Source organism: Mauremys mutica, chromosome 1, assembly GCF_020497125.1.
Source record: "Mauremys mutica isolate MM-2020 ecotype Southern chromosome 1, ASM2049712v1, whole genome shotgun sequence".
NCBI lineage: Eukaryota > Metazoa > Chordata > Testudines > Geoemydidae > Mauremys > Mauremys mutica.
The window spans coordinates 263827645-263852246 of record NC_059072.1 but is presented as its reverse complement, the minus strand read 5'-3'; the positions used below and the strand labels follow the sequence as shown (position 1 = coordinate 263852246).

Below are 24602 nucleotides of genomic sequence, written 5' to 3'. Positions count from 1 at the left end.
TGAACATCATCTGTGGAGACCTAGCTGTGCTATAGCTAAGGCTTCAAAAACAGGTGACAACAAAACAGAAAGGCATCCACAGTGGAAGAGAAGCAGAGCCCCAGAGGGTGAAGGGTTTGCTGAGGTCCCAATCTCTTCTCAAATCTCAACACTTAGAGCCAAAGTTTGGCTTTCAGTTACGGCCCACAGTGAGTGAGGGAACTGACAAGCCACAACACCCAGGCATCAACTCTCAGAGCAGAGCCTGCCCTAGATAATGGACTGAAAGCTCTGGGAGAATACACTAAGCAGTAGCTGCTACTACATCATTTTACAGCATTCAGGGTCATATCAGCTAAGCTAGGGCTTCCCATCTGCCCCATGGAGTTTCTAGCCATGCTGGTGGTTCTGAGTCTCCCAGTTCTTGTATGCTGGGTGTGAAAGGATCAGGTGTGTGCCTCATTGTTGCACAGGAGCCGAAAGGACAAGGGGGTGAAACAGATTCTTATTCCTCCTCCTACCCCTGCATCATGCCCACACAGGGATGCACACAAACTATCCTTTAGTGCTTGCCACTGGGAAATTACATTATTTTAGAACATAAGGGTTATGGTAGCTAATATGATGTTACATCATGTAGACAGGGATGGTCACATTTAATATAATGTTACATGGCCACCTGGTTAACCAGAGATTATGCTAAACACTACAGTCCCTGCAATGCTTGTGATAAGTTGTGTTTGGCATCATGTTAGTTACCATGACCTAAGTTCCCTCTAAGTTGCGTGGCCGCGCAGCAGCCTATTAAGTGCCACATAGACGCTCAGGGCTGTGCTGGGGAGAGAGGCTTCTCTCCTAGCCCCGGACCTGCCACGGCCAGGGGAGAGGTGTCTCTCCCCCCAAGCCCAGGTGCTGCTGCAGGGAGAGAGAGCTGTGGGGAGTCCTCTCTCCTTGCTGTAGCCCTGGGGCAGTCTGCACCCCAAACCCCAAACCCTCATTCCCCAGCCCCACACCAGAGCCTGCACCCCTAGCCGGAGTCCTCACCCCCCTGCACTCCAACCCTCTGCCCCAGCCCTGAGCCCCCTTCTACACTCCGAACCCCTCAGCCCTACCCCCACCACATGAATTTTTGTATGTGCATCAATAGGGAGGTGATGTGTCACACCTCACGTTCATATTGGTGCACATAACAAAATTCATTCCGTACATGTGTGGGAAAAATTAGAGGGAACACTGACCATGACTCCTTAGCACCAGGTTCTACCATGATATAGTTTTTAGTGTGGATGTGCCTTTAAAGAACACGTTCCTGTACTGCAAACACCATAGTATGCAAAGGGATTTAAAAAACCCAGAACTTTACTTTGAAATCACAGGTGAAAATGATCTCAAATGGCTCTCAAACTCAGGCTACACTGGGCTTCATTGAGAGGCAACATTATAGTGGAATGCTATGTGTCAGTAAGTGAGTATGTCCAGGTGTCTGAGTTGATGTAACTTACCTGCAGAGAACTTGGGGAAAAAGGTGTAACACATGTAAGATGTGAGTTGCATATTCTTCCAGCCTTGTTAGGTACCTTTCCTTTTTCTCTCTTCTAGCCCAGCAGCTTGTGAGCTACACCATTTTACACCCTCTTCCACCCAGATTTAGTGGGCCAAATTCTCAGGGGATATAAATTGCATGTTGGTAAGTGGTGTGAATCACAGATGGTGTAATATACACTTGTGGGCACTGAAGGATTATGGTACACCAATTTAGACTCTTCTCTCAATCTGGCCCACAGTATGCAAATACCATTCCTATAATCTGGGTGGAGATTTTCTAGCGTGGTGGTTGATTTATCTGTCTGAACTTTATTAAAGTAGTTCCATCTTATTTTCATTCCAAGATGGCTTTTTCTTTAATTGTCTCTCTGCTATATTTGAATGTTTGCTAAACCAATTTACATGCTGAACTGCCACTAGTAAGGAGACTGATTCCCCACAGCATGTCTCCTTGTGTATCATTCACACTTATGCAAAGAGTGCAGAGTGGGTGCACAATTCTACCTAATCAGACTAGCAATAGGAAAATGTATTTTACCTTGCTGAAAATTTCCTTTCTCCTAGTGGTAAACTCTGCAGGTCCCTTACAGTGGATCTTCTTTTGCAGCCTGCTGAAAGGCACAACTAGACTTATCTGTCAGGGAAGGATGGGAGTGGCCAGCCCTTAGAAGACCCCATCAGTATGAAACAGCCGCTGCTCATACATTACATTCTTGAAGTATTAACTAACCAGTTATTGAACAAAGTGAAATTTGGAAATATGAACATTTCCTACTGCTGAGCAGATATGAATTCCACTTAAAAACATGGTGGTAAAATATATATTCATCTGTTGAGAGGAAAAAGTCATCCCCTGGAATGACGAAAATTTTGTGCCAGGTGGGACAGGACCTTCCCACTAAACGAAAGGAAGTTGTTGGCAAAGTACGAAAACTCTTCCTATTCTTCTGCTCAGGGAAGGTCTGCAGATCCATTACGGTAGGTTGTCCAATAGTAGTAGGGAGGGGATAATATAGTTAACTATATACAATATAGTAAGTAGACTTATCTGGCCACTGTGGTACCACAGCATGCAGAACCTTCAACCAAACATCACATTTGAGGAAGTTTGCACATCCAGCTTGTAAAACTTGGCAAATGTGTGTACTGATGAGCAGGTGGTTGGTTTACATATCTTTTCATAAGATTCATCTGATCTTTAAGCCCAGCAGATAGTCATTATTCTGAGAGAATGTGCATGGACATTTGGGGGAGCTGGGAGGACTTCTGGCCTTTTAAGTTTCTGCTATGCACTACTGTGTCCACCTTGATATGGATGTCTGAGAAGATTTCTTACTTTTTGTTTTATACCAGCAAAATGTAACAGTTTTTCTGAAAGATTTGGTGCATTTGAGGTAGAGCTTCAATGTCAAAATATTTTGGTAGGATGCTTTGGAAGCAGATTGAAAGATGAAAGGACTATATCCCTTGCACTCTACGGAGTTCTGAATTTACCCTGGGAGTAAAGGCTGTGTTGACTCTTAAAATCACTTTGTCCTCATGGAAGGTACAAAATTATGGTTCTACTGAAAAGAGTTTTTGTTTTGAAAATCTTCTGGTGGAAGTGGAAACAACTAGGAAAACCACTTTTAAGGAGAGGAAATATAAGGATACTTGTAACACAGGTACAAATGGATGTTTATTTAAGCCATCTAACCCTAAATTTAGGTCCCAATGGGGAATCCTCCTAACTGGGGTAGGATTGACAAGAGAGGCTGCTCAGAAATCTTCCTATGTCTTGAGGTCTTGAGGAAAGTAATCTTGTGCTTTCCTGTTGTCTGTAAAATGCTTGAGATTATAGCCACTTGAAATTTTAGTATTTGAGGGGAAAGACCTTTCCACAGGAATTCCAAGATGTATTTCACCTGTCTACCCATAATTTTCATAACAGGATCTTAAATCTGGACCAAATCCTTGAATCTGGCTTATTTGTTGAACCTTTTTGCAAGCTAAGAGCTTGTCAATTAGAACCTATGAATACCCCTTTTGTTTTAGAAAAGTCTTTAATACACCAAGCAGCCAGATTTGTCCTCCCTGAGTCTGAGTAGCACATCAGTCTGTGACAGAATGCACCCTTGTATTCACACGCTACACACTACAGTAATAATCAACACACAAATATGGATAACAACTGTTAGTTATGAATAAGTTATGAATATAAGCTGAAATCATGACTGAAGTGTGTTTACCTGTTTCTCAAAGACAAAGGACAAATTGACGCACCTAGCCAGGTGTCATCAAAATTCATGGGCCATCACCTATCAAGTGGCCATTCTTTGGCATGGAAGGGTAGGGGGAGGCGGGAAGGCAAGGGACAAGGCAAATCTACAGTTCAGCAAACAGATATAAAAAGAATCAGCATGGAACTTCTTTCACCACCGGACTCCATGTTGCCTTCTTTACCGTTTGTATAAAATTGAAGGGTAACCTTCAGGAAAATGTATCTCAAAAGGGGACTGGACCAAAAAAGTGAGGGGCAAACACAACTCAAATTATCCCAGTTCATCTCTCTCTTTCACCTTAGAGTACAAAAGAAAACAGCTGTTAGACTTTGGGAGAAGATCCTAGGCTGAGAGTTTGCCCAGCAGTGTTATTACTTTTACTCACTTTTTAGTTAAATAAGCTTATTTTATTCTTTAATCAAAACTAATCCAATGCTGTGAACTGTGTGGGAAACTCCATTTGAGGTGGCAAGCTGTTGTATCTTGATCCCCTTAGAGGGGCAACAGACCTAACATATATCAGGACTGTCCAAGAGAAGGCTGGACAGTGCTAAACACATGTTTTTATTGGGGGAAATATCTGGGACTTGGAGTGTATTGGAGTCACCCTGCAAGTGATAACCAGGGTCAGAGAAATCCAGAGTGTGACTGGTGTATGCTTCAGACTGCTGAGGTCAGAGCTGCTGAACCAGGGCTGTAGATATACACAGACACTTAGGGGCAGGCTGTTTTGTGAGTGACTCAAGTTGGAAGCTACAACAGCAAAGCATTGGGAGGCACCCAAGGTTGCACAGCAGGGGTGACATAGCCCCTCACTGGTCTGGATTGCATCCCAGAACGTCACACAATCCTTGCAATAAAAGATCCCTTTGGTGTGGGAGGAAAAATGGCTGCCAACAAAATCAAGTCTGAAAACCAGGGTTTCCTTGTCCTACATGGGGCCACCAGAATTACCTCTGCTCTCTCCTTTTTTATCTTCTGAATTGCCCTGGGGAGAACTGTAAATGGTGGAAAGGCACACAGCAGTCCTTCCAGACATGGATGAGAGTGTGAATCTGTGAATTCATAGGAGGTTACATTTTCATAGCTTGGCTGTGGATCTGGTGCTTCTTTGTTGATATAAGCTACTGCAGCTATGGTGGACATCACTAGAACATCATGATTGCTCAACTCCGTGGCTACGGCTATTACGGCATACCTGATTGCTCTGAGCTCAAGCCAGCTGATACTGTGTTACATCCAGGAATCTTATATGGATTTGTTCCCTGAATGAGCTCCCCATCCTTTGCAACTGGCATTTTTTGCCACTATAATTCTCTCCAGCTCTAAAATCTTGTGGCCTTCATAGTATCTGCTCACTTCCAGCCACAAAGATAGGGAATTCAATAGTGCTTTGTGCAACAAAAATGAAGTAGATAGGACTAACAGGTCTTATGGATTCAGAGAAATCAAGAACAGCTGGAGAGGACATATGTTGGATCCTGCACATGATAGGACGTCAATGCATGATACCATCATACCAAGTAACAACTTCAGAGCCCTGATACATGAACTACAGAACTTCCTGTTGCCTTTTTAAATGTTTGTCATAGTACACTCCTCAGTAACATGAAATACCATGAGCATATCACACCACATCTTCTTTCTACATTGGCTTCCCATAGAATATCAAGTCAAATTCAAGGGTCTCAGTCCTTATCTTCAAGGTTAACAACTCTGCTCTTCAGGCACAATGAAACTTTATACAATAAAGGTCAAACCAGTCTGTGCTGGAGATACAGCTTTCTCAGAGGCCAGTCCAAGACTGTGGAATGAACTCCCCCAGGAATTACAGACTATCACAGACTTTACCATCTTTTTCTCCAAGTGCATGGAGCATTTCTTCAGCCTTGCCTTCCTAACAAACATACAATATAGTGTACATTAAAAAAACCCTCAAAACAAAACCCTACCAAACCAAAATACTCTACTGCACACACAATTCTCCTCCCCTCCCCAATCCCAAGGAAAGGATGAAAGAGAGAAAGAACCATATATATCAGATTTTAGTCTTGTCACTTAATGCACTACTAGAAGGCATTCAGATACCAAGGTGATGCGGGTGGTATAAAACCATATAGATTATAGACTAGTTCAGTAACCAATAAAAAGCTGCAATTATAAGTGAAATCAAGAATGGACAAAAAATTAAACTTTCTGGAAAGTTGTTTATTTCATTTGAGAGCCAACCATTGAGCTGGTGAAACTAATACCTAATACCTTAGAATATCAGGGGAATTTATGTTCCACTGAACGTTCTTACCAACAGTAAAGTTTTTTTGACTGTCAGTACAAGACATCTGTACTAATCTATTCACATTAGTTTCACCTGATTGCCTGGTTTAATGCAGGATTCAATTACTTTGGGTTTAACACAGCAATAAATTAAAATTCTGTGGGGAAGGGGTTGGCTGAGTTTTTCTAAGTTTTCAAAAACTTGAAAAACTTTCCATATGCTATTTGCTGGCATAACTGGAAGAATTCCACTGTCCATATTTCTGCTGAGCTGTATGCATATAGCCCAGTGGTACTCTGACTGAGGTTCGCAAGTCACAAGTGGCTCTTTAATGTGTCTCCTGCACTTCTGTGCAGCATATGATATTAAAACACTTTGTGATTTATTTATTAACCAATCTGAGCTATTCACCAATTATAGATGATAAAATACTAATAGTTGGTTAGTCATTTTGCTGTGAGAATAATATAAATAAACTAAACATTTCCTCTGTCATACTGCTTACATATGACTATTTAGTACTATAGTAAATGAAACAATGAATTTACACTACTGTGGCTCTTTTGGATAATGCTGATCACTAATTTGGCTCCTGAACCACTGAGGTCTGAGTATCACTTATGTAGCCCAATATTTTCAAAAACAGGAGCCTAAATTAGGCTTCTAATTCCACATTTAGGCAACTAAATAAATAGCCTGATTGTCAAGGCAGCACCAATTGACTTTAATGGGAGCTCTGAGTGCCCTGCATTTTTAAAGTCAGGACACTTATTTAGGTCCCTATATTAGAAGCCTAGCTTTAGGTTCCTATTTTTGAAAATCTTGCCCCTGTGGTTTAAGTTTAATTTGTATTACTCATCCAGCACAAAAATAATAATTGTCCTCTTTTGGGACGACGAGACCATAATTATGGTCAACATTTAGGCCCTGATCCTGCATTTGGATCTGTGTAGGCAGTCCCATGTACTCTCATGGAGCCCCACTGGTTTTTAATTGCAGAACCGGGGCCTTATATACTATATTTAAACCACTGTCATCTCTAATGTGTGTACAATGCCAAGGTACTTTAGTAATGCAGTCTAACAGACAATCTAGAAGACTGTAAACCATCATATCTCTTACACATACAAAATTATAAATGTAACAGAAATAATCATAAAAAATGCTTCCAGGGATTGGAGCCAGCAAGTCACAAAGAAAGATACTCTCTGACAGAGTTTCTTTTTTTGATCATTTTAGTCCTTCCAAAAATTCAAGGGCCAAATTCTTCTTTGAGTTACCCCTGTGCAATCTCATCCTCTTGCAAGGGTGTTTTGTACATGGTCAGCTCTATTGTAGTGGATTTGTACTTGTGTAGCTGAGGGGAAGAATTTGGCTAAAAAGCTGCTCATGTAATTCAGGGAACCAAAATGAAAGAAAAAATTAAGATTTTTGTCACACTGCCATATTTCAATGCAGAGCCCACACAGCCCTTCTATCTAGGAGGGATTTTCAACCCTTCTATAATAATACGACGTATAAAGAACACATAAGAGACTACCTCCTCAAGTCCCTCACAACAGATCTGGCAGCCTACGTGGAAAAATAACTGTTTGGCTAATTCTGAAACTCTTGCTGGTAATGTTTCTAGTGTAAAAAGGAGAGTAATAGGAATAGAAAATATTACAAACTCTGAATGTGGAAATGTTTGAAAAGGGAAAAATGATTAATGTATTTTATTTTGAAGGTTTTAGTTTATTGTACTGTGTTTACTACACACTGAAAGAAAGACATCCAAGAATATTTGTCACATAAGAACAATTTCAAAAATCCAAGAAATGTTAGACTATAAAGTTTGTCATTGCAGAAGCTATGTACTTTTCCATCATTTTTATTACTGTTTCTGCTCATATACAGCAATCCTTCCTATGTTCTCCAACTTGAAAATTCAGTGACCCAGTCTTGCTTCATCTCTGGGTTTGGGAAATTTTATGCAAATCTTTGTGCAAGTGACTGGAAACTGGATCAGTTCTGCCAGATGAGAAATTATTATCAGTGTTCTTAATAAACCCCGACAGTACCAAGCACCTAAAGACAATCTGTCTGAAGAGCTTACAATCTAAAAGACGGAGAATATGTTCGGCAGTGGGGAAGTCTAAGGAAAAAGAGTTTGCTTGGATTTTTCTGTAATTATTTGGTTAATAAATTAATAATGCATTTTACTTTCTGTAGGCTTTGTGGAGTCTTCAGAATGCATTGGAAAGATGAGGAGGTGGTAACTTGGCTGTCTAGAGTTTGGAAGGCATTCTATTTGTAAGAGACAGTGTAGAAAAAAAGCCTGGAGACAGGCCTGGGAAAAGAGATGAATGGGACACTTAACTTGGCCTCGCTAGCGTAGTGAAGGAAGAAGGAATGCAGTGAGTATCATCTAAACAACTGCTTGGAACTCTTTGAGAATCAATATAAGGAAGCAATATCTAAATCTAAGAGATCCTGGTAAAAAGGCATCCACAACAATTGTTCAAGCAAAGACTGCTGCCATAAAGCTCCAAATCCTTCCTAGGGTGACCAGACAGCAAGTGTAAAAAATCGGGATGGAGGTGGGGAGTAATAGGTGCCTATATAAGAAAAATCCCCCAAAATCGGGACTGTCCCTATAAAATCGGGACATCTGGTCACCCTAATCCTTCCCTTTGATGCATGAGGTAGATTTCAGTGAGAGATATGCAAGGACAGAATTTTCTTATTACCCTTCTGAAAATACTGTCCTGCTTATACACAGAAATTTTATAGAATCTCATCAGGGACACATAACTGAATGTAATAAAGGAGATGAAACAGATTTTGATCCCCTCGGAGTTCCATGACAGGGCTAAAATTATATCAGCTGCCAAAACAGCATGCCAGTAAGGAAAAATCTCTCTTCGAAGAAGGTCAAGATTTTGCCTTTTCAAAGCAAAGCCTGCACATGGGCAGTCTGAAACTTCTGGACAGTCAGTAGTGAGAAAGGAGTAGCTGGAATTATGGGATTACGGCCAGTAAAGCAGAGTATTTTGCCAAAAAACTGCCATTAAAGTCTGTAAGTGTCAGCTATATTTTAGGTCTGTCTTTATAAATTAAAGGGACACAACAAATTAAGTATAATTAAGAGATAATGTCAATGGAATAGAAAACTGCCACAGGATAGCACAGAGATAAAGACAAGCAATTTAAGGAAGATAAATGTTTAGGAGAAGCTGATATAAATTTACTTTTGGAACAGGAGTTATTAATCCTGTGACAGTGTTATATCTGAATCACTTCCTTTCTCTTATCTCTGGTGTACATTAAAGCCCCAAAGTCTCAGGATTTCCTGATCAGAAAAAAAAAGTCCTCTTGCACTCCCACCACAGTGTACACTCCTGAATCACATGCACAACAGGTTATCATTAAGCCAAAAGCTGTTAGATAAATAATTATCTACAGACCCGGATTCATAAATTTTAGGATCAGAAGACACCATTCTGATAAATACACCAGGGGTCGGCAATCTTTCAGAAGTGGTGTGCCGAGTCTTCATTTATTCACTCTAATTTAAGGTTTCACGAGCCAGTAATACATTTGAACGTTTTTAGAAGGTCTCTTTCTATAAGTCTATAATATATAACTAAACTATTGTTGTATGTAAAGTAAATAAAAATGTTTAAGAAGCTTCATTTAAAATTAAATTAAAATGCAGAGCCCCCCGGACCGGTGGCCAGGACCCGGGCAGTGTGAATGCCACCGAAAATCAGCTCCCATGCCATACGTTGCCTACCCCTGCAGTACACCCTCAGTACAACACCCTTCATAATAATGAAACTTTGAATATAATGAACCCGGTCCCTGGATTCCCACCTTGAACCTGGGGGGTGCACTGGGGACTGAGAGCTCCTCCAGCCCTGCAAAAAATGGAGACAGTACTATTGCATCCACTGTTGCAAATGAAGGAAGGACTTGAGGCTCAGGCACCAGACTGTGACTCAGGAGATTTGGGTTTTGTTTCTTGCTTTGCCATAGTCTCTGAAATTTTTTGTGTCTTAGCTTTGCTTAGCCAAAGCAATGTTTTGTTTACCAAGTTCTGGTTTATGCTCACTTTAAATGCCTCACTTCTGGCATCTTTTCACAGTAAGAAATTGAATTGTTTCCCAATTGCAGATACAATTATCTCCTAATCAGTGTTATGGCTAAGAATTGTTTTCCACTTATTGGTGACACATTGGTCCAGTCAACAAGTAAGAATTGGAATTATAGATATCTGAGATCTACTCCCATCTCTCCATTGACCAGAAGTAGGGTGAGACACTAGAGATTTCTATATCTTCATTTCCCAATGTGTAAAATGGGAATGATAATAGTGTAATGATCTCACTGGCTCATTACTGGGCAAAGAATGTGTTACAGTATTTATTGGCCTGGCATGGCAGTTGAGGTTTATTAGTTAATGTTTGTATTTGGCTTTGAAGATACACTGGTTGCCACTGAAAACTCTCCGTTTGCCAACCGTTTACCACTGCAATAGCAAAGTTTGGCCTATACTCTGAAGAGGAAATAACTGTTGGTAAATATTGATTTTTTTAAAAGTTAGTGTCAAATTTAGTTCTTATTTAATGGGCCATTGGTCTTGGAGAACAGCATCTTGCAGAACTACATGATGATAGTGGGTAGATTTAGGTCACTTGATTTTCACTTTATAAAGAAGATCTTTCGTGGGGAAAAAACCCTAAGCAAATACCATAGGATATTTGTCAGTTTTTGAGGTTGATGGGTATGTGTGTCCATACGAATATATCACACTCTGTCATGTCAAACTTTGACTGCTGACATTTAGCTTGCTTGACTTGGATAGAGGAGGGATTTGAAGGCTTAGGGGGAAAGAGTGGGTGTTGTGAAAGATGAAAGTTGCTGCAGCAGAAAGATATTTGAAGGATAACAAGACCAATTTGTTTTCATGGGTGCTGACTGTTTGGTTGTCTCTGTGTCTTTTTGTGTTCTGTTTGTCTTTTCTTTTCCTTTTGAGTGTATTTGTGGATGTACTTTTTATTTTAAATGGTGAAATGAAATGTGGCAAATGCACATCTGTAGATTAATTACAGGAATGTGTCCACACAGCATATGTGATGATTACTAGCCAGATGTTATTAATAACTGAATGTAAAAAGGGCATGTGCTGTGGAAAAAGTCCACATAGGATCAGATAATTGGTGCTCTATCTAATGTTGTACTGTGCCTCCAGCAGTCGCCAGTAGCTTTGGAGGAAAGCAAATTACAAAATAAACCCAATACTGGAACAAAACACCCACTAAAAAAAATGCACCTTTTTAACTGTGCTGTGATGTGTAGAAATGAATCATGATTACTTACATATAAAACTACACAGACTAAATTTAGATGTACATTCAGACAAGTAATTATGTTGAATATATAGTTGAATGGTTATAAACCCAAAACTGCCCATTTATTTCTGTGCTCCTATTTAGTGTCACAGTAGTCTTTGTGTTCTTTAGTGATGACTGTTGAAAATGTTAAAGTACATGCATATGCAATCACATACTTAATTAGACAGGTAATAACTGGGGTTTGCCCATGTACCAGGACATTTTTCTGAACATTTAGTCCACTGTGTTTGTACAGTTAATGAAACTATCATAATATTTGTTGCACCCTACTAATGTTAATAAGACCAGAGAATGAACCGAGGACAAGAGATTAAAAATAAGAAATAAGTGATAGAGGCCACTTATGAATGCACCTGACACTTTCAGTGAGGTCATTTCTGAAGGATGATTTAATATAGGAAATGTCAACCTTTCTAATATAGGAACCCAAATCAAAATCAGCTAAGACTGAGAAACAGAAGGGGTTGATTGTACCATTTAGGCATGGTCAATAGTGAGGAGCTATGCTAGCCACATTCATGAACCCACCCTTTCATTCACATCCTTTCACTCACTCCCACTGACCCCTTCATGGACAGTGTTTGAAAAAATGACCACACACACTAATAGATAAAGGACGCATCTAAGATGCATGGGCACTCTACTCTGTTCAGGAGCAACACCCATTTAGGCAGTCAATCCCTCTGCCCAGCTGCTGGGAAAGGGGATGGTGCCTGGATTTCTACTAAGCACTGGACCTTGACTCTGCTGTTAATGGAAGTTGTTAAATGTGAAGCTGCTCGCCAACAAAGAGTTAAGGTTATTTATTCTCTCTGCTGCTGCAGCTATCCCTCCCACTCCAGAACCTCCTGGCTGCTAAGACAATTGTGGACCTGGGGGTCTTCGCTAGCCTATTCCTATTGCTCTGCTGCCACTGCTCATACCTTCCCCAAGCTGCCCCAGAGTGAAACTGACCTGGCTCTTGACAGTTTCACTCTTTTCCACAGATTGCCCAACAGCAGCAGTGAAACTGACCAGTTTTGTCAATTTCACTATGTTTCCAAACTGGGAAAGCTTTGAAGGGTAGCAGAGGCACTTGAGGGGCCTAGAGGTTTAGAAAGATAACACTATACACTTGGTTCACATTATCTTCCCAATTATGTTAACAGCAATACAGGATATTATTATTATTTGTATTGTGATGGTGCCTGGGAGCCATTCTGTTAGACACTGTACAAACATATAACACTAAGATGATTCCTTCCCAAACAGCTTTTTTTCTTTTTAAACAAGAAAGTTTAACTTCTGTACTGTACTTGGACAGCACTTGCATAGTAAGGCTTCTTCTTGCCCCAGGCAAGCCAAGCCCTTCAAGATGGTGCAGAGGACAATGCTGACCAGAACACAAGAGCACAGCAGAAAACAGCAGAGAAGAGTTCTAGGATCGGTATGTATTGTACTTCATTTAAAAACAGAACAAAACTGGAAAACAGAGTTATGTGCTTATTAGAATAAAATCCCTTGGTAAATGCAAAAGCTTAGTTTATGTACAGATCCAGTCTTGCTCCCATTCATGTCAAATCTATGTACTGCAATGGAAGCAGGATAAGGCCCAAAAGTAAGGGACCTTCTACTATGCACAAATATAGTGTACGCTCCCCACAATATGCCCTTTCTGCACCAAAGTCATCCCTGGTGCAAGCTGGAAAATCTCTATTAACTTCAGTAGTGTTGCATCCACTTCTGACAGCACAGAATGTGATCCTTACTCTGTAGCAAACTTGCTAGAAATCTCACTTTTCTTTTCTTTTTTTAAAATTTGTAATTGAAATGATCAAAATCAAATATGCATAACTTGTACTGATTTACCATAAATGAAGTAGCACTAATTATATGGTAGCTGTTAGATTGCTATGCTCATATGATTGTTATAATGACACATTTCAGGAATGAATAGGACAAGTTCTATAATAATATCTTCAGATAAAACATCATTGCTTTTATAAAATAAAATACTATAGCTGCACAAAAAAGTCTACCAAATAATTTAGTTACATGTAGACATATAAGGTGCATCATCAATTGGAGCATTGTAAAATATTGCTAAGCTTTCCAGTTATTGCCCTATTTCTAACATTCCTGATTAGGGGAAGCTTATTAAGGAGATTCTACCAAAATAGTTCTGAACATTACCTGATATCCTCAGTTTCCCTTAGACATCTTTCTATAAGATGGCTCTTGTACAGAGACAATTTTGAACATAAGAATATAAAAAATGGCATCCTGGGTCAGACCAATGGTTCATCTAGCCCAGTATCTTGTTTTTTGACAGTGGCTCATGCCAGATGCCTCAAACAGAATGAACAGAACAGGGTAACTGCTGAGTGATCCATCCCGTCATCTGCTCCCAGCTTCTGACACAGGCTTAGGGACATCCAGAGCATGGGGTGAGTCCCTGACCATCTTGGCTAGAAGCCTTCTCAACATCCCCTGCCAATGAGTTTCCAGGTTCACTGTGTGTTGTGTGAAGAAATACTTCCTTCCGTTTGTTTTAAACCTGTTGCCTGTTAACCAGGACAACATCTGGTTCTTATATTATGGGAAGGGGTAAATAACACTTCCTTATTATTCACTTTCTCCACACCACTGATGAGTTTATGGACCTCTATCATATCTCCCACTTAGTCATCTCTTTTCCAAGCTGTACAGTCCCAGTCTTTTTAATCTTTCCTCAGATGGAAGCTGTTTCATACCCTAATGATTTTTGTTGCCCTTCTCTGTACTTTTTCCAGTTCCAATATATCCTTTTTTAGTTGGGGCAACCAAGACTTCATGCAGTATTCAAAGTGTGGGTGTATCATGAATACATGTATTTGCATTATGGTATTTTCTGTCTTATAATCTCTCTCTTTTCTAATAGTTCCTAACATGCTGTTAGCTTTTTTGACTGTCACTGCACACTGAGCAGATGTTTTCAGAGAACTATCCACAATGGTGGATAACAGCTAATAATAAGTGGTAACAGCTAATATAGACTCCATAGTTTTGTACGTATAGTTGTGATTATATTTTCCACTGTCCATTACTTTACATTTCTCAAGATTGAATTTCATCTGCCACTTTGCTGCCCAGTCACCCAGTTTAGTGAGATCCCTTTCTAACTCTGCACAGTTAGCTATAGACTTAACTATATTGAGTAATCTGAAAACTTTGCCACCTCACTGTTTACCCCGTTTCCAGATCATTTATGAATATGTTGAACAGCACTGGTCCCACTACAGATACCTCGGGGAACCCACTATTTACTTCTCTCCATTCTGAAAACTGACCATTTATTCCTTCCCTTTGTCTCCTATCTTTTAACCAGTTACCAATCCATGAGCGGACTTTCCCTTTTATCCCACGATTGCTTAGTTTGCTTAAGAGCCTTTGGTGAAGGACTATGTCAAAAGCTTTCTGAAAGACCAACTACACTATAGTCACTTATCCACATGTTTGTAGACCCCCCTCAAAGAATTGAAATAGATTGGGGAGGCATGATTTCCCTTGACTTTTCCCCAACAAATCATGTTCATTTATGTGTCTGATAATTTTTTTCTTTACTACAGTTTCAACCAATTTGCTTGCTACTGAAATTAGGCTTACTGGCCTATAACTGTTAGGATCACCTCGGGAACCTTTTTAAAAAACAAGTGGCATTACATTAGCTATCCTCCAATGATCTGGTATGGAGGCTGTTTTAAGCGATAGGTAACATACCAAGTTAATGGTTTTGCAATTTCATATTTTAGTTCCTTCATAACTCTTGGGTGAATACCATCTGTTCCTGGTGACTTAGTACTGTTTAATTTATCAATTTGTTACATAACCCCTTCTATTGATACCTCCTATGTGGGAATTTCCCTCACATCCTCTTCAGTAAGACTGATGCAAAGAATTCATTTAGGTTCTTTTCAGTGGCCTTGTCTTCCTTGAGTGCTCCTTTAGTACTTTCATCATTAGCACTGATTGTTTGGCAAACTTCCTGCTTCTGCTGTACTTAAAAATTCTTTTTTGGCCTGCCTAATTATACTTTTACACTCGACTTCCCAGAATCTATGTTCCTTTCTATTTTCCTCAGTAGGATTTGACTTCTAATTTTCAAAGGATGCCTTTTTGCTTCTAACTGCCTCTTTTACTCTGTTTAGCTATGGTGGCATTTTTTTTTGGTCCTCTTGTTTTTTTATTTGGGCTATTTACATTTAATGTAAGCCTCTACTATGGTGTTTTGGTCTCCTAGCTGCAATTGGACAAAGGTATCTATGCTGATTCTTTAAGTTCTATCAGCCGTCTTTGATACCACTGATATTGCAGCAGTGTTGACATGTCTGTGGAGAGACAGAATAGTGATTGGAAGAGTCTAGTCTTTTCTCTCACAAAAAGAACAAGAAGGTAGTATTGGGAAATAGTTCTATGGCACCAAGTTTTCCTGTAGCAGGCACTACAGTATTTGTTCTGTCACATTCTTGTTTAATGCGCATGTAAGACAGCTAGAGGATTTAGTGCAGTAGTTTGGACTGCAGAGCTACTGGTACTCAGATCTATACCTCCATTTCCTCTGATGCAGAGGATGCAGTCTCTAAGCTTCTCTAGTACCTTAAGTCTCAATTGGGCCCAGCAGGATAAATTGTTGCCTAAAGCTCAATTCAGGTAAAAGGGAAGAAATTCTCATTGTCACAGAGAAATGTCCAGAGGAGAGAAAGGCATTGATACATACCATCTCAGAGGAGAGACATACCCTGCCTGTTATTAGAGTGCATAATCTAAGAATCTTGTTAGAGCCAGTTGATAATAGATGGTGAAGTAGTAGCAATATCCAAAAGTGCTCTCCTCCTTTTGGCAAGGAGACCTCAAACTTTCCACTTGCATGCAGACCCTTGTTTATGGTGGTCCATACCTTTTATCACACCCAGATTAGAACACACTGCAATAATCCACTGAAGATGTCCCTAGAAACTACCCAAAAACTTCAGCTAGCAGAGAATGCATCTTCCCACTTACACAGTAGTGTTTCTCACAGATAGCATATTACATCTGTGCTACAGAATTTGCCTGGTTTCCAGATCATTTTTGGATGTTGGTTCCGACTTACACGGTTCGGATCCTCATTGTTTTAGAGATTCTCTTTCTCTCCTGCCTTATGCCAACATCTGAGCTCCTTGGAGATGCTCGGATGTCTCTATTACAGCAGTTCTGACAGGGTATTTTTCATGAAGACTCCTAGAACCTTGAACTCATTCTCAGCTACATTCTGAAACAGCCTAAACTTTGCTGACTTTCAGGTCATGCTGCAACAAATATTTATTTACTAAGGCATTTGCCTAAAAGAGCGGGAAGATTACTGAAGCCATTAATTGACACTTTATCAATCTGCTCTGTAACTAATACTAATGCATGTGAGTAATTTTATGGAAGTGAACACTTTTGAGTTAAGTGGAACTTCTCAAATGCATAAAAATCAGAATCAGGGCCCTAGAGATTTTTGGAATTTGCATTTTATAATTCAAGTATATTTTCTAAAAGTCTCAAACAAAAACTAGGCTATTTTAAAAGTTTTATCAATTACAGAAATAGCTCTTGCAATGTAGCACTCTTACTTTTTTCTTCTTCACATTTATTGACAGATTATAGTAAATTGCACAGTCTCTTATGTTTCAGTATACCGTATTGTTCCGAGTATAGGCCGCTCCTGATTATAAACCGCACCCTTAAAGTTTGGTGCTATTCTAAAAAAATTAAATTTTTAACTTTTTTTAACTTAAAGAAAATATACACATGCAATTTGTAAAGGCCTATTTTTCTCACTAAAATCTTAGGCTGTGTGCAAACTCACCAAAAATTCATATTTTCAAATTATAGTTTAAAAACCTGGATTAGATTGGTGCGATGGGGCTTAATCCCCATCACCTGCAAGATAAGGGACAAACACTCCAGTTAGTCATGCTCTGCATCTGTAGGGTGGCTGATTAATTAACTGCCTCCTGGCCAGAAGAGGCAGAGCAAGGCCTAATAAGTTAACTGAGGGAGCTCAGTTGTGGAGGGAAGACCCATGAGAGAGGAGGTAAGGAGTTCCCTCCCCGGGAAAGGCCTGGGGTAGGCAGACTAAGGAAGGCCAGAGGGACAGGATTGGTACCCGTGGTGGGCCCTGGAAAAAATGGGGGCAAGATCTAGGGAGAGACTGGGGGAAGGCAGGACTTTTCTACAGAGGGAAATTCACAGCGGGAGTAATGTAGGCTCCTGTGGGAGGGAGCCCTGAGACAGGATTTTTAAGTAGAGAAGAGAACGGTAGCCCAAGAGGGCAGAAGAATTATTAATTTGGACTTTTGTTTGGACTTGTTTCTGCTACCCTGGAATGGGTCTGAATGTAGGTGACTTGGGTGGAGCCACAGAAAACCTGGGACTCTGATTCCCCGCCGCGGCTGAGATTTAAAGGGCTCTGGGCTCCCCGCCGCGGCGGGCAGCCCAGAGCCCTCTGAGTCCCGGCTGCGGCTGGGATTTAAAGGGCTCTGGGCTCCCCGCCGCGGCGGGCAGCCCGGAGCCCTCTGATTCCCCGACGCGGCTGGGATTGAAAGCGCTCTGATTCCCCGCCGCGGCTGGGATTTAAAGGGCTCTGGGCTCCCCGCCGCAGCGGGCAGCCCAGAGCCCTCTGAGTCCTGGCCGCGGCTGGGATTGAAAGCGCTCTGGGCTCCCCGCCGCGGCAGGCAGCCCAGAGCGCTCTGATTCCCCGCCACGGCTGGGATTTAAAAGGCTCTGGGCTCCCCGCCGCGGTGGGCAGCCCAGAGCGCTCTGATTCCCCGCCGCGGCTGGGATTGAAAGCGCTCTGGGCTCCCCGCCGCGGTGGGCAGCCCAGAGCCCTCTGATTCCCCGCCGCAGCTGGGATTTAAAGGGCTCTGGGCTCCCCGCCGCGGCGGGAAGCCCAGAGCCCTCTGATTCCCCGCCGCGGCTGGGATTTAAAGTATTTTTATTGGTTTTTTTTTTGCAAGATCCCGCTTATAGGCCGCACCCCTAGTTTAAAGACTTAAATTAGGGGGAAAAAGTGCGGCCTATACTCGGGACAATACAGTATTTTTTCAGCATATAACCAAATATAATCAACCTTAGGGAATTCACAGCTTTATATTACCTCCTGTACTTTCCTGGCTTTGACCTATTAGCTATTAGGAGCTAAAAGGTTTTCTTGGTTTGCCATAATGAGGATTACCCAGGATCCCCACTTGGTATATTAATAAGATGTAGTTGAGTTTGGAGCGGATGATACTAGTCTAATTTATTTGGAAATATGGGGACTGTGACAGGGAGGACTAGGTCCGGAGGCTCCCTGCTGGAGGCCTCATTGGCCTGCCTCACTCCACCCCAAAGAGCAGAGGAAAGTCCTCCATGCGACCTAGAGTGGCTGCAGAGAAACAACCAATCAGAAGGGCTGTTGGACTGGCCAATCAGGGGCCTGGATACCTATATAAAAGGAAGCAGCAGAGGCAGAGCTCTCAGTTGCTCCTAGAGCTCAAAGAGGGGTAACCGGGTGCCTGGCTGGCTGGAAGAGCAGCAGGACCATGGACAGGTCAGTGCGGGCAGGCTGAGCCCAGGAGACTGAGCCAGAACACAGCCAGACTGGGCAAGGGTACTGTGATGCGCCCTGCTGGCCTGGTTGAAGACTGAGTCCAGGGAAGACTGCCAAAAGGACACCAACTGAGGGTACCAAGATGGGCCCCTGTTGGGCTGTTAAAGAACACAGTGCCTCCAGGGAGGAAGGCTTGGGGCTAAGGCCCTGGGAGGAAGCCTTGGGGCTAAGGCCCTGGGCCATCAGAAAGAACTAGAGACTGTATACCCTGGAAGGAGGGACAGTGCATGTGACTCAGAGGGCTGAGACACCAGTCCTCTAATCCGACCTGTGTTCTTAGAGGAGCCTTTTTGAACCTTCAAAGAGTCAGAAGTTATAACCCCAGAAAAGGACAACATTATTTTGTCTAATCTCCTGTACAACATATGACTTCTCTGAATTAATTCCTATTTGAACTAGAGTATATTTATTAGAAAAACATCCAATCGTGATTTAAAAATTGGCAGTGATGGAAAATCCACCTCAACCTTTGTAAATTATTCTAATGACGAATTATCCTCACTGTTAAAAATGTTCACCTTATTTCCAAACTGAATCTGTCTAGCTTCAACTGGGAGTTCAAACTGAGCTAGTTATCCACCGGGACCCCAAGTTTCTTGCAAAGTCACAGCTTCCCAGTATACAGTCTCCCACCCTGTAAGTGTGGCCTAGATTCTTCTTACTAGATGTATAACTTTGCATCTGACCAAATTAAAATGCAACTTGTTAGTTTGAGCCCAACTTTACTAAGTGATCCAGATCATTCTGTATCAGAGACCTGTCTTCTTCATTATTTAGCACTTTCCCAATCTTTGGGTAATCTGCAAACTATATCAGTGATTATTTTATTTATCTATTATCTATCTAAAATGTTACATAACACAAGGCCTTCTAATAATGACTCCGGAATTTTGTTATTTATTTTATTTATGATTATTTATTATTTTTGTACCATCACTATGAAAGTCAAGAGTTTAAACAACTCCTGGTTACCAGTATATAGATATTTCCCAAAAATTCAGCCCAAATGGTTAAAAATTGGCAAAATTATACACAATTAAAGATGGGTTCTTATAATGGGTAACTTTAGCCATAGAGTTGGGTAACCTTAGCTATAGGAGTCTGTGCCATATATAATATGTAAGATGTTTGGTCAGAGATGGTCTTTGAAACTGCAATGCCCCTAGCTGTGGTTCCCCCAAATCTGGGGAGCCTAAGAAATGTCTGTGACGGATTCCATCACAAAAACCCTCTTGGGACTGTCACCAGATGTGCTGAGACTACCTCTGAGCCCGTTTTCTCTGTTAGTTTGGGCCTCCAGAACCCTGTCTTGTTGAGCCAGATACGCTAATCTGCTGCAACACAGACCCAGCCTCTGACCCATGCCCCAAAGCAGCAAACTTAACTGAAAACGGCTTAACAAGTGCGCCTGTATCTGCACCTAGACACCCAGCTCCCAATGGGATCCAAACCCCAAATAAGTCCGTTTTACTCTGTATAAAGCTTATACAGGGTAAACTCAAATTGTCCGCCCTCTATAACACTGATAGAGAGATATGCACAGCTGTTTGCTCCCCCAGGTATTACCTACTTACTCTGGGTTAATTAATAAATAAAAAGTGAGTTTATTAAATACAAAAAGTAGGATTTAAGTGGTTTGAAGTAATAACAGAGAGAACAAAGTAAGTTACCTAGCAAAATAAAACAAAACACGCAAGTCTAAGCCTAATACGTTTAAGAAATTGAATACAGGTAAATCTCACCCTCAGAGAGGTTCCAATAAGCTTATTTCACAGACTAGACTCCTTCCTAGTCTGGGCCCAATCCTTTCCCTTGGTACTGTTCTTGTTAGTTCCAGCTCAGGCGGTAATTAGGGGATTTCTCATGACTGGAACCTCCTTTGTTCTGTCCCACCCCCTTCTATAGCTTTGGCACAAGGTGGGAATCTTTTGTCTCTCTGGGTCCCCACCCCGCCTTCTAAATGGAAAAGCACCAAGTCTAAGATGGTTTCCAGTACCAGGTGACATGGTCACATGTCCTGTGAGATCCCAAGTCTTTATTCTTCCTGGCCTGACTCACAGGAAGGCTTGCAAGTAAACAAAGCCATCTACAACCAATTGTCCTAGTTGATGGGAGACATCAAGATTCCAAACCACCATTAATGGCCCGCACAGCATAATTACAATAGGACCTCAGAGTTATATTTCATATTTCTTGTATATTTCAGATACAAGAATGATACATTTATAGAAATAGGATAACCACAATCAGTAGAATATAAGCTTTGTAAGGATACCTTACACAAGACCTTTTGCATGAAGCATATTCCAGTTACATTATATTCACATTCATTAGCATATTTTCATAAAATCATATGGAGTGCAAAGTCACAATGTCATACTAGCTTTTCCATAACCATCTGAGTTGGGATTGCAACTTAATCCAGCCTAACTTCTAGCTTCATGAGCTAGTAGTGCTCCTTAAATTATGCAAATATGAATTATTTTAACATGTCCATCACTGCTGTATTTAGGCACCATCTATAATCATACTACAGAAAAATACTGCACCAAAAGTTTAGTCTGAAAGATAAACCGATTATGAAAGCATTAAATAATCTAAAATCTATCACAAATAATAAAAACCCCACATGTTAATCATTATATTTACATATTGTAATAATGAATGGTTGCCCGTCCATAAAAAAGACATTGTTATAAAATTATTTAAATCTTGGGGTGCCAAACTCAATAAAAATAGATTATGACTTGAGCACTTAAAAGAAAATAAATATAGTTGTTTGTGCAGTAATCATATAGGAGAATACTGTTTTCACTTAGTATCTTCACTGCACAGAAATGAACTATTTTTTATCTGTTCTACTTATTTTATAAACATTTTTAAATGGATACTGAAATGGATTTTACCAGTAAGACAGACCTATCTCATTAAAGCCACTGTAGCCCAGCTCTTGCCTGCTTAGTCCCAGATCTTCAAGGTCCATGCACTTAAATCCTGCTGGACACTGGTAACCTTCTTCTAGCTCTCTGGAACAGTGGGTATCTGGGATAGCTAAATTATTCCAGGTTACATTTCTGTGAAAAATACAATATCAAGCTGTTAGATGTACTCAATTTTCATATACTTAACGTGTATATTTACTGAGTTTAACATTCATTATTAATGCGGGTTATTTTGCAATGAAAAGTCAATATTTTAAATCCTGTAAAATAATTGTATTTAAAACAATTTATTTTAGTGAATTCAGCGCTCAGGGGAAAGGTCAGACTAATGCACCTGGAGACTGAAGTTCCCTTCCTTTAGCAGCAGTAGTAACAACAGCAGTCACACAGTACTATCTAGAGGCCCCAACCGAGATGAGAACCCCATTGTGCAAGATACTGTCCAAACACAAATGGCAATAAAAATCATAAATAATATTAACAGTAAGAAACACTCCCTGACCCACAATATGGGGAGGGGAAAGAAGGAAGTATTATTATCTCCATTTTACATATAGGGAGCTGAGGCAGAAAACCTGAGATTTTTCTAAGGAGACCAAGAGAGTTAGACAACCATCTCCCACTGGAATTCAATAGAAGTTGGGCACCCAACTCTCATAGGCTTTTTTAGAAATTCCAGCCAGAGATACTAAGTGACTTTCCCAAAGTCACACAGGAAATCTGTAGCAGTGCTCGGAACTGAGCACTCCCAAGTCTCAGTCAAGTTCCTTAACACCCATCCTTTCAGTTTCAGTAATATATATTATCCACAGAACAGGCCAATTTCTGTGGATCTCTGACATATTTATTACAGCCAAACATTCATTAATACATTTTATGGAACTGAAATGTCTGATTTGTTTGTTTGTAATGATCTGATGAGCTGGCTATCTATAAGCATAAAATCTCAAGGACAGATAAAAAATTAGCAATGGTTAACAAAATTCATACGCATTTCGGACTGCAGTATGTGTCAAAAGGGATATAAATAAATAACAGTTGCCAGTTAAATTGCTATGTAAAATTAGTCTATTGCAAGAGAGATAGTGGATTATATTATTTACCCTTTTATAGGCCAAGCTTGGCTCTTGTGTGTTTGACTTTTCTTATCTTCTTACAAGACTCCAAAATATTTGAGGAGTTTTGTATTTTTATCATCAAAACTTGTTCCTGTGTGTGATCCAAACAGGAAATGTTCCTAACATAAGTTTTAGTCTGACCTTTGGTATATTACTCCTTATGATTCTTCTAAAAGTCCTCCTCTTTTAATCTAATGCCCAGAGGCATTTTTTTGTGACTACTTTGGGTGAAGAGAGGCTTTAATTACTTTATTTTTCTTGCTTTCATGCACTGCATGTGTGATGGGTTGGATCACAGAAACCCTTTGGGACTGCCGCCCGATGTGCCTAGACTATCTCTGAGCCTGTTTTCCCTGCCAGCTTGGAATTTCAGTATGCTGCCTGGTTTGAGCCAGGCATGCTAGGGTGCTACAAACACAGACCACCCACGTCTGAACTACATCCCCCAAAAGCTGTAGGCTTAACTGAAAACAGTGTAAGAAGTGCTCCTGCACTCAGATGCCCAACTCCCAATGGGGTCAAACCCCCAAATAAATCCATTTTAACCTGTATAAAACGTATACAGGGTAAACTCATTCAATTTTTGTTCGCCCTCTATAACACGGATAGAGAGATATGCACAGCTCTTCCCAGCCCCCCACCCCCACACACAGGTATTAATGCATACTCTGGGTTAATTAATAAATAAAAAGTGAGTTTATTAAATACAAAAAGGAGGATTTAAGTGGTTCGAAGTAATAACAGACAGAACAAAGTGAATTACCAAGCAAAATAAAGTAAAACACGCATGTCTAAGCTTAATACAGTAAAAAGTGATTACAGATGAAATCTCACCCTCAGAGACATTCCAGTAAGCTTCTTTTACAGACTAACCTCCTTCTAGTCTGGGTCCAGCAATCACTCTCACTCCTGTAGTTACTGTCCTTTGTTCCAGTTTCTTTCAGGTATTCTTTGGGGGTGGAGAGGCTACCTCTTGAGCCAGCTGAAGACAAAATGGAGGGGTTTCCAAGGGCTTAAATAGACTCTTTCTTGTGGGTGGAAACCCCTTCCCCTCTCCTATGCAGAATCCAGCTACAAGATGGAGTTTTGGAGTCACGTGGGCAAGTCACATGTCCTTGCATGACTCAGAACTTTATAGGCTGAGCTACATCCCCAGGAAAGCTCAGATGTGGATTGGCGTCTCTCAAAGTTCATTGTTAGCTTAAGTGTTTCTTGATTGGGCAGTTACTGAGAATAGTCTTTTCTCAAGAAGCTGAGCAACTGCTTCACTGAGGCTACTTAAAATCAAACAAGTATACAGCCAATATTCATAACTTCAAATACAAATATGATACATGCATGTAAATAGGATGAATATATCCAGTAAATCATAACCTTTGCAGAGATATGTTATATGGCATATCTAGCATAAAACATATCACAGTTATGTCATATTTACACTCATAAGCAT

At 40.7% G+C, this 24602-nt stretch overlaps 1 protein-coding gene across 1 annotated transcript in view; it reads right to left on the bottom strand.

Annotated features, from left to right (window-relative positions):
- The window catches only part of NALCN (sodium leak channel, non-selective), a 390104-nt gene that overhangs the window by 278291 nt on the left and 87211 nt on the right, over positions 1-24602 (bottom strand). The window contains exon 8 of the mRNA XM_045008683.1: positions 22012-22166. Within this exon, the coding sequence (XP_044864618.1) occupies positions 22012-22166 (155 nt within the window). The remainder of the gene's footprint in view (positions 1-22011; positions 22167-24602) is intronic.